At 37.1% G+C, this 11,506-nt stretch overlaps 1 protein-coding gene across 2 annotated transcripts in view; it reads right to left on the reverse strand.

The window, feature by feature from the left end:
- Positions 1 to 4,944, reverse strand: part of LGSN (lengsin, lens protein with glutamine synthetase domain) — a 43,970-nt gene extending 39,026 nt beyond the window's left edge. For both annotated transcript variants that reach the window (XM_019028953.3, XM_004044249.4), the window contains exon 1: positions 4,875 to 4,944. In XM_019028953.3, the coding sequence (XP_018884498.1) occupies positions 4,875 to 4,904 (30 nt within the window). In that variant the 5' untranslated portion in view covers positions 4,905 to 4,944. The remainder of the gene's footprint in view (positions 1 to 4,874) is intronic.
- Positions 4,945 to 11,506: the final 6,562 nt, after the last annotated feature.

An 11,506-nucleotide genomic window follows, 5' to 3' on the forward strand; every position in this document is an offset into this window, starting at 1 on the left:
AGAAGTCAAGTCAGGAAAGGATGACAAGAAGAACATGTCAAAGACTGAAGATTCTTAGAAGGTGGCATTTAGATGTATTGCCTAGCATAAAGTAGTAATTGAGTAAATAATTTCTAATTAATTAATTATAACCAAGACCTACCATGTTGAAGTATAAGGCCAGAAAGGACATTTGACTCAGACTTCTCCTTTATAAAAGATTCTAAATGAGACTTCTTTGGATGTCAGCAAGACCTGATGGTAACCCACTAGGATGATTCAGTCAAAACAGCTTTCCTTGATAAAATATGGCATGGACTTCTTCAAAGTTTTCTCTAGAAGGGCTTAGACCTGTGCTTCTTTACTTAGATGGGCTTGTGCTAGTGAAAGCCTGCTCTACAATGCCTCTGTAGCTTTACTCTATAAATTTTACCTTTTCTTTAGGGTTTTTTCACAGTAGTTACCCTCAATATCAGGCCTTTTCCCCACGGTTATGATTACCCCACTTAAGATACTGAGAAAACATTATTTCTCTTGCTTTTCTGAAGAATAGCTAAAATGTTCTCTCTCTCTCTCTGTCTCTCTCTCTCTCTCTCTCTCTCTCTGTGTGTGTGTGTGTGTGTGTGTGTGTGAGTGTGTGTGTATGCATGCTCTCACTCTCTATATATCTATATAAATACATAGATATATATTTCAGTGAGGCAACTGAGGATCTGATAAATGCAGAAACTTGACTGGCTTCATAGCTAGAACATAGCAGAATTCAAATATGTGTGGTTTACAACTCTTATTTCATCTCTTCATGCTACTTACAAACTTTATATGTGACAAAATACAGAAAACTAAGGAAATTCAGGTCTTTAAAAAAAAAACTCCACATTTCAAGTGAGAGTTCAATAGTATCTCTATCTTTTGAAGTAAAACAAAGCACAGAAGGAAAATCCAGATAAATTTCTTGGAATTTGCAAGGAATCAGAATTTTACTTAATATAATGAGCCCAAAATGGAATGGGCTATTTGTCAAAGTGTTGAGTTTCTCATCTCCAAGCACATTTGGGGGGAGATTAGCCAAATGTCAGGGTCAACCTGGTTAATTTCCACTTCTATGATCAAATTTTCACTTTCTAACTGTTTAATCCTCACCACTTTTACAAGATAATAACCTAGACCTAAGTTGGCAGATTAGGTGGAACATTCAAATGTGACCAAGAATGATAGAGCAACGATCATTATTGAGAGCTCTGTGTGAAAGAAGTATCAGAATGTAAATGATATAGCTGCTCCCATATGAAAAGCTATGAGTCTCGTTTTTATTTCTAACAAATTGGCTAATAGTCAACAGTGTTTATCAACCCATAAACAAATCTCACCTCTGTGGGCAAGTTATGCAAAATCTACAATAGAAGTTCTACACAAGAAAAATATACCTAACCAAACATTTTCAGAGAAGGAAAAACATAATTTTACGAAGGTCTAACACCATGTGATTTTGATAATATGAAGCTAAATAATAAAGAAAACTAAAACAATAAAGGAAGCAAAAAGTTTTGTTTTATTTAGTATGTTCATAAGTAAATCAAAGAAGAATTCTCCATATTTTTTAGAGAAATTAAGATCGTATGGCTAAAAATATATTTATCCATGTAGACAGGACAAAAATAATTTGTGAAGGCTTTGTGGGTGAGCAGAAAAGCAACAAAAATATTTCAAAGGTAAAAAGACATGTAGAAAAAATTTAAATATTCATGTATATATAATATATATTTATGATAATGGGCTCTGTAATATAGTATGAAAAAAGATCCAAGAATGTTATGGAACTGTTAGTGAAGATATCAGCTAATGGGCTGCTGCAGCATATAAAAATACTGCAAATATGAATATAAAAATACTTTAAATGTGAGAGGGGAAGGTGCTCTACCCTTTAAAAAAATTATAATATGCCTGTAACTGATTGCTAAAAATAGTTCTAGTCGTGCCTTAGGAAAGCCTTAATAGGCTAGAAGTGGATGGATATATGTTTATGTAAAAAGGTATATTATATATAATTGTTATCATTACTATCATAAGCAAACAAATTCTATCATGTAAAGGAAAACATGTAAAACTCTTTAAGGCTGTAAAAATGAAAACAGGAGAGCTATTAGAGGTCAACATAACATAATAAAGTATATGTAATGAATGACTCCTTTTTAATGAGTTCTCACTATATTGTAAGCACAGTTCTAAGCACTTTACATGTATTAACTCATTTAATCTCCACAAAATCCCTTCCTGTAGGCACTATTAATGTCCCAGTGAGGTACAGAGAAGTCCAATACTTTGCCCCATGTCATACAGCTAGTAAGTAGCAGAGCCAAGATTAAAATGCAGGCATTCTCATTTCAGGAAGTGCAAGCTTAACCCACTGCCCTTGAAACTCAAATCTAATTTTTGTCTTGTCTCTCCATTGAGATTTCTTAAATGGAGAGCTAGTTGATACACTGGAAGTAGGTAAGTTTGAGGTAAATAATTATAAAATGAACTATAAACCTTGAAATCTTCAGAAGACAAATCTTCTGAATTCTCAGAGACAAAACAAATGGAAAATACAAAACAAGAATCAGGAGGTCTCTAGAGTCACACAGACAATAGCATAAAGCAGGGAAAGCTGGGGTAGGTAAATCTCTAGCCTCTTGAAGCAAGCCTCTAGAAGGTCAGGTAAAGCCTCCCATGGGGCTGCACTTCATGCCCCCAACAGATACAGGCTGCAGAGCAGGATGAGTCTCTGACTTCACCCCAGATGGCATTCATTCCTTCTGTGATATGGAAACGTCAGAACTGTGTCTACCTGTGTCAGTGTTCTCTGTATTGAGTTATAAATATCTGCAGGGTGGAGAACAGATCTTACTTACTTGACATATTACCCAGCTCAGCACCACACACAAGGTTCTTGATAAACAGATTTTAATTGTTATGATATGCCACTCTTTCACTCAATTTCACAACTTCATACACCCATAGGATCTACTTTAAGAAGTAAGAATGTGTTTTCAATCTATTTTTTGTCTGCCACTGCTAAGAATGTAGCTGAATGCATGACTTTACAGCATTGTTTTAAATAGAGAATCTCAGTAAAATATTCTTTAGGGAAGTAGCAAACGTAAGATTAATAACTGTTCATTTTACTGAATATTCTGACAAAGAATTTCTTCAGACTGGGGAAGTAAGTATTCTGAGGGATTTTCTCCATATACACAATCTGCCCTTTGGAATCCACTGAGCTTTTGTTCAGCTGCTGTGTTTTGTAGTTAACTTCATGCTGCTCTTGCTCACATTACCAGAGCATCTAGCATGGAACACAGTCTTGTCCTTTTCCAAACATTGGTTAGCTGGAAAAGGAATGTCACATGTCATCTCTCTCCCTCCTTCCATATTCTTTCACTTCCTGAGAATGTGACCCTATACAGGAGAGTATAAAAGAGCTTACTCAGTGGAGTTGGGTCAAGCGGCCAGCCAAGATTCACCTTTATTACATCTAGTAAATACAATGCTCTATTCCAACTTTGAAGGAACTTTTCCTCAAAAGACAGAGAATGTCTCTTGCTGTGAGAATTGTGCAGTTTAAAAATCATATTGTTCATTTTTCTGCTCTCCTAAGAGTAAACAATCAACATTTGGTCTAGACTGGTCTTGAGGAGGGCATGGCTTTTAAGGACTTTCATGGGAGCTGTATCACCTGGAATCCTGGGCTAAAATTGTGGGAGCTGGGGAAGAAAGCAGAGTTCTGCCATGGGATCAGAAGTAGTAAGTAAAACTAGTCCAAGAAGTTACATAGTTAGAAATCAAAATCCCAAAAAGCTAATGATGTATATGCTAATTACCTTTACTTTCTTTCTATAAGCCTTCCTTTGCAGCTATGAATTTACTTTTAGCTAAATTCATTATAATCACATAAACATGTCCACCATTTGATGCCTACAACAGTGACATGACAGTACAGGATAAGCCACAGCTCCTCCTCAGGGAGTGCCTTCTTCACATAGCTTTGCCCAGTTTCCTTAGGGAAAGTGCATTTGTTCTTGATTCTATTTCAAAACAACTGCTTGTATTCACTATACAGATCAGTGAACCCATTCTTAGATGTTAGCTATCTTCTCCACTACATGCAAAAGTGCGGGCCAGGTTTGTTCTCTATATGCCACTATTTCATACATAATGCACTGGTCTTCCACTGCACTCTTCACATAGTAGGTATGCTTCTTGCATTATATTTTCTTAACCTACTAAAGATAACTCACATCCTCCCAAATTTTACCACAGCTTGCCTCCAAGTCTGCACTTCAGTCTTTCAGAATGGTCAGTCAGAAATACAAGAGTGAAGGTTGGGTACACACACATTAAGAAGTGAGGAGAAATGTTATATGTTGACAACTGATTATTTTAATATATGCTAGACCCTATAAGTGGCTATCATTATTCATGCTGTGTATTTCAAATATAATTTGAAAACAGGTTTCCACCTTTAGTCATTTAATCTCAAAGCATATTTATTAGAAAGAGGCCAAAGCTTTGAGAAAAACAAAGATTATTCTCTCAATAACAACCAAAATAGAAATAAAATTTTTTATAGCATACTTAGGCTTCTGAAACTCAGTGTCTATTGAACTTAAATGATTATTCAAACCAAATGAGCTTTCCTAGATGAATATTTTGAATTGTTTAGTTTTCATTATCTTTATAAACTCACTGTGTAGTACAGAAGGGCAATTCTTCATAAACTTCTCCTGAGTGGACATATAACAAGTATAATTATGCTGCCCTTATTGTTACTGGCATTCAAATAATTGACATTTTTTTAAAAAGATTTACTGTCAATATTTTGGTTAAAAACATTTTAATGATTAGCTTCATACCTCCTGCAGAAGGTCCTCTTCATTATTCATCTCAACACTTTTTAAGTTCAGCGTTAGAAACCACAATATCCTCAACAAATGCATTCAACATGTATTTATATGTGTACCTACAACAAAGACTGCAGATGATGAATTCCATAGAGGCTTTTCCAGAGGGGTCTGGCAGGTAATAAAAGATAAACATCAGATTCTGATGTGTCATGCCCAAGGCACAGTATGCTGGAAATGCACTAGAAGAATCGAATGACAAATGCTTGTTTACGCCTGACTCCCTGCAAACAAAAGACATACAAAGCTTAAAATTGTGTTGATTGACTTTTTTCTCCAACATACAGAATTTTTGTTACATAACAATTGTATTCTGGAATGATATCTATTGTCAGATTCAGATGATGAAACACTTATTAGACGACGATGCTATCAAAGCCCACAGACAAAAGCACAGCTGGAAAAATACAGCTATAAGTGACCCAGATTTTTACCAATGGCAAATATCCACTCATTTGTAATTCTCATTTTTATTTTCTTTTCTAGGTCCCTCTGGCCTCCAAATTAATTCTGGACCTTCATTATAAAACTGAAATATCTTTCTTTAGCTTTTCCAATTCTCCGATGTCAGTCTGTGACAAATCCCAGACCATCCCCACTGTGCACAATGAACACGGAATCATCTACAGCCTGCCCCATAGGGTCCAATAAACAATCCTAACTCAGTAGAGGAAATAGGGAATGCTTTCTCTTCACTAGTAAAGGGGGTTTGAAATCACACTTCTGCTGCTATCAACTCAACTTCAAGTATTGTTGATGAAGGAGGATATGCAGTTTCTTCTGAACCAAACCAAATTCTCTCTAAGCATTTTCCATGTGGAAGTGTATAGTCTCCATGGCTAATCACTTCTTCCTGGTCTTCTGGGCCTGAGGAAGACCAAGCCAATACTTACAACCACTCAATCCTGCCTGACTCTCTTGGCCTATTTCAAAAGCCCCATTTCCTAAAGACAGTGATTAACTATTCCTATTTCCATTCCATTGGTACTTGTTTCATGACTGACTCTAAAGCTTCTGCTCTGTGTAGCCTGATCTACAACCAGATCTTGAATTTGGACCTAGTTCTGATGCTGATGCCAACCTGAAACTGCATCCTGAATATGGCTGTTTTGGACTCTTGAACCTCCCCAAGAAAAGGGATTCTATCTCCTATCCTAGTATTTGACTTGCTCTTGGTGCTTTCCCCCAGATCTCTAGTAGGGTGTTTAATTCCCACAATGTCTTGTACCAGAGCCTTACCTAAATTTTTCTCAATCCTCTTCTGAGACCACATTTGCTTCCACTTTTACAACTTTTTCTTGCATGTGCTTGTCTCCGTGCAAAACAGGTGTCATTGAGCTATGGAAAAAAATGTTTTGTGAAAAATTTCATTTTTGTTTCAGAAATGTTCCCTTTCCTATATCAAAGAAAAGAACTCCAAGCTGGTTTACATGTTCAGTTACATATTGGGACATGTTTTTAAAAAATCATTCCTTTATAGTACTACTTACCCAAATTTTCTCCTGGGAATTTTATTGTTATTGAATATGCAATTTGGTTCATTTCATCTTCTTTTCCTTACCTTATTTTGACAATCTCTTCTTCTCAATGTGTATCCATGATTTTTTAATAATATCCTTTCCTGAACCTTGATTTGCCCATTTTTGTAAAAAGTGTTCTAAAGCTTGGTTGGACATATGGTGTATAACCTAATTTATGGTATTAGCATGATACATATTTTAAAAGCATTACCATTATTTAGAATCAGTTTTTCCAAAGGAGAAACCAAAAGTCAGTAAAGGGCTTAACAAATAGATTAGAAAAATAATAAATGGTCAATAAGTCCATATTAAACACTTTCATTCACAAGCATTTGTTCAATGTGTACTATATCCAGAAAGCTATCTTAGTCAAAATGAATGTAGCCATTGAGCCATGAATGTAAATGATACAAGTCTTTCTCTTACCACTCTTCTGAAACAACATATGGAAAGACTGTTCAACTCAAGTACTTCTCCTGCCAAAAAGTTGTAATCTAATTGAATGGATCCAGAGAAGAGTAACTAAAATGATTAAAGGAATTATGGGATTCATTTCATGAGAACAGATTGCAGAAGCTAAAGCTTACTAAGTACCAACAAGGGGAAACAATATGTTGTTTACCACTAAGTTACTGCCTTCTGATGAATTATTGAACAGGATTGGAAGAGCAAAGGATGCAAATTAGGTAAAGGATTAAATCTATTCTTTCACTGTGGGAGAAAATGAAATCACAATGAATCCGTTTTTGTTTCATGTTTACATATATTATATGTTACAGTACAGTGTATAAAATACAAAGTTCTTGTCTTCCCAGCACTAACTGATAAGGAAATAGGGTGAAAACATGCCCAATGAGACCAAGGGAATAACTGACTTGTGAGAATAATAGCCAAGTTCAGTGAAGGAAATAGTCTTTCTTATGACCTTCATGAATCACAAAAATGTGGTTCCAGGTCAGCATAAGAACATAACAACCACAACAGAAGGATACTTCCACCCTATCTTTCTCCTGATTTATTGTTGTTCTAGAAGCTGCATGGGTTTGTTCCTCGTTTATATACATCTAATTATGACATACGTAACAGGAAGACTACATTGACACCCTTTATTGAAGACAACATCATACAAAAATTATAAGGAGTAATATTTGAGCTTCCCTAGTGGTTCTAGAACTCCTGTTCACAAAGGTCCCCAAAAGTTCCTTTCATGAATCCAGTCCCCATTTCTTTTCAGTTCTTCCCAGAAATACCTCATTTTCTAAGAAAATGGTAGATCTGTTTACAGAATTAAGATTTAAAACCGATGATTAAAAAATATTGGAGTGAGGACAGGTAGAAAATCAGTGAATTCAGGGCTGAGCGGAAACAGACATTGGCAGAGAAACTGAAGAATATTTTTGTGTGTCCTTTTCATTTGTTTCAGAAAGGGAATTTCTCCTCTCATCTGCCCCTTCGATAATCCTAAGTAAGCAACGAGTAGAAAACAGTGTAACTCCCTGAAAAAAATTATTTTGTAAAGTTGATACAATTTAAAACTAGTTTAAAATCATTTTAATTTAGCATTTTCAATGATTTTCACATATCCTTAAGCATTTATATATTTAGCACAAGCTTCATAAAGTTAAATGAAGTCAGTTGTGAAAGTGGAAGCATGAAATTCTGAATTCCAAGGCACATAAGGAGCTTGCAATCACATATAATAAGTTAAAAATTATTCCAAAACAGCCCAAGCTATTTTTAGAAGAAGGAGAGTGCCACAGAATACATTTCTTTTTATTTGTAAGATTTATGGAGTCCAGGTGCAGTTTTGTTACATGAATATAGTGCATAGTGGTGAAGTCTCGGCTTTTAGTGTAGCCATCACCGGAATAGTATACATTGTACCTGTTAAGTAATTTCTCATCACTCATCCCACTCCACCCTTTTGAGTCTCTACTGTCTATTCACAGAAGACATTTTTATAACACCATTAATTTTAAAAAATTGGTAGCTGGTGTTGTCCTTGTTTCCTTCTTTTAATGGCATCATTCTACTTATTGTGATAATACCTACAAATTCTTGAGAGCACCAAAACCTCATATATATATATATATATACACACACACACACATACACACATGTTATGTTAATCAATATTAGCATATTTAAAAATATAATAATAATGGGCATTGTACATATTAACATAAATAGCATTTTTTATAGAAAATTGATGTATTTCTTATTTTCACAAATTGCTCTAATGTCTAGCTTAAGAGAAAAACCACTGGAATCTCATATATGTTTTTGCATTCTTTTTTTTTTTTTTTTTTTTGAAACACAGTCTGCTCTGTCACCCAGACTGGAGTGCAGTGGTGCGATCTGGGCTCACTGCAACCTCTGCCTCCCGGGTTCAAGCAATTCTTCCACCTCAGCCTCCCAGATAGCTGGGATTACAGGCACCCGCCACCACACCCGGATAATTTTTAATATTTTTAGTAGAGACAGGGTTTCGCCATGTTGGCCAGGCTGGTCTGGAACTCCTGACCTCAGGTGATCCACCTGCCTCAGCCTCCCAAAGTGCTGGATGACAGGCGTGAGCCACTGCTCCCGGCTTGCATTTATTCTTTTGATACAGCCCATGTCATGCAACCTCTGGAAAACTTCACTATATACTAATGCTAGATGAGAATGAAAAGGCAAATAGGGTCTTACCATTATTGTGAAAATAATTTTGACCTCACAGTCTCCTCAAAGGTTCTTGGAATCCCTAGGGCTCCCTGAACCATACTTTCAGAACTGCTGCTGTAGTGAAACAACCAGCAGATTAAAGACTTGAGTTCTATAGGAAACACTGTTTTTTAAAGACATATCACATAGTTTTCTTGATAACAGCTTCCTTTTGTGCAAAATGTGGTTTAGGGCAAGATGATATCAGGTTTCTCTTAACTCTGTTCTGTGATTGTGTAAGATATTAAATGAATTTTATAAAACAACTGAGAATACACATTGTCTTCATGAGCACATGGAATATTCTCCAGGACAGACTATATGTTAGGACACAAAACAAGTCTAAACAAACTTTTAAAAATTAAAATTATATCAAGTGTTTTCTCAGACTCCAACTAAATAAAACTAAAAATCAACATCAAGAGGAACTTTGGAAACTCTACAAATACATGCAAATTAAACAACATGCTCCTGAATGGTCACTGGGTCAATGAAGAAATTAAGAAGAAAATAAAAAAAATTTTTTTTTGAGACAAATGAAAATAGAAAAACTACATACCAAAATGTGTGGGGTACAGCAAAAGCTCTGCTAAGAGGGAAGTTGATAGCAATAAACACCTACATTTAAAAAAAAAAAAAAAAGAAGGCTGCGCACGGTGGCTCATGCCTGTAATCCCAGCACTCTGGGAGGCCGAGGCGGTCACATCACGAATTCAGGAGATCAAGACTATCCTGGCCAACATGGTGAAACCCCGTCCCTACTAAAAACACAGAAATTAGCTGGGCGTGGTTGAGCGCCTGTAGTTCCAGCTACTCAGAGGACTCAGGCAGGAGGATCTCTTGAACCTGGGAGGCAGAGGTTGCAGTGAGCTGAGATCACGCCACTGCACTCCGGCCTAGAAGACTGAGTGAAACTCTGTCTCAAAAAAAAAAAAAAAGGAGAAAATTTTCAAATATATAATCTAATGATGCACCTTAAGGAATTTGATTAAAAAACACAGAACAAACAAACAAAAAGAACAAACCAAACCCAAAACTAGTGCAAGGAAAGAAATAATAAATATCAGAGTAGAACTCAATGAGATAGAAACTAATAAAATAATACAAAGGTTCAACCAAACACATTGGTTCTTTGAAAAGATAAACAAAATTAATAAATCCCTAGCTAGACTAACCAGGAAGAGAGAAGATCCAAATAAGCAAAATTAGAAATGGAAAAGGAGACATTGTAACTGATATCACAGAAATACAAAAGATCATCAGAGACTGTTATAAACAATTATACACTAACAAACTGGAAAATCTAGAGGAAAAGGAGAAATTCCTAGAAACATAGAAACTACCAAGATTGAATAAGGAATAAATAGAAAACCTGAACAAACCAATAATGAGTAGCAAGGTAGAATCAGTAATAATGTGTCTGGAATTGGTGGGTTCTTGGTCTCACTGACTTCAAAAATGAAGCCGCAGACCCTCACGGTGAGTGTTACAGCTTTTAAGGTGGCGCATCTGGAGTTTGTTCCTTCTGATGTTCAGATGTGTTCAGAGTTTCTTCCTTCTGGTGGGTTCGTGGTCTCGCTGGCTTCAGGAGTGAAGCTTCAGACCTTCGCGGTGAGTTTTACAGCTCATAAAAGCAGTGTGGACCCAAAGAGTGAGCAGTAGCAAGATTTATTGCAAAGAGCGAAAGAACAAAGCTACCACGGTGTGGAAGGGGACCCGAGTGGGTTGCCACTGCTGGCTTGGGCAGCCTGCTTTTATTCTCTTATCTGGCCCCACCCACATCCTGCTGATTGGTAGAGCCGAGTGGTCTGTTTTGACAGGGCACTGATTGGTGGGTTTACAATCCCTGAGCTAGACACAAAGGTTCTCCATATCCCCACCAGATTAGCTAGATACAGAGTGTCCACACAAAGGTTCTCCAAGGCCCCACCAGAGTAGCTAGATACAGAGTGTCGATTGGTGCATTCACAAACCCTGAGCTAGACACAGGGTGCTGATTGGTGTGTTTACAAACCTTGAGCTAGATACAGAGTGCCGTTTGGTGTATTTACAACCCCTGAGCTAGACATAAAGGTTCTCCATGTCCCCACCAGACTCAGAAGCCCAGCTGGCTTCACCCAGTGGATTCTGCACCAGGGCTGCAGATGGAGCTGCCTGCCAGTCCCGCGCCATGCACCTGCACTCCTCAGCCCTTGGGTGGTCGATGGGACTGGGCACCGTGGAGCAAGGGGTGGCGCTTGTTGAGGAGGCTTGGGTTGCACAGGAGCCCACGGAGGGGGTGGGAGGCTCAGGCATGGTGGGCTGCAGGTCCGGAGCCCTCAGGCCCCACGGGAAGGCAGCTAAGGCCCAGCAAGATAT

This window comes from Gorilla gorilla, chromosome 5, assembly GCF_029281585.2.
Source record: "Gorilla gorilla gorilla isolate KB3781 chromosome 5, NHGRI_mGorGor1-v2.1_pri, whole genome shotgun sequence".
Classification (NCBI taxonomy): domain Eukaryota; kingdom Metazoa; phylum Chordata; class Mammalia; order Primates; family Hominidae; genus Gorilla; species Gorilla gorilla.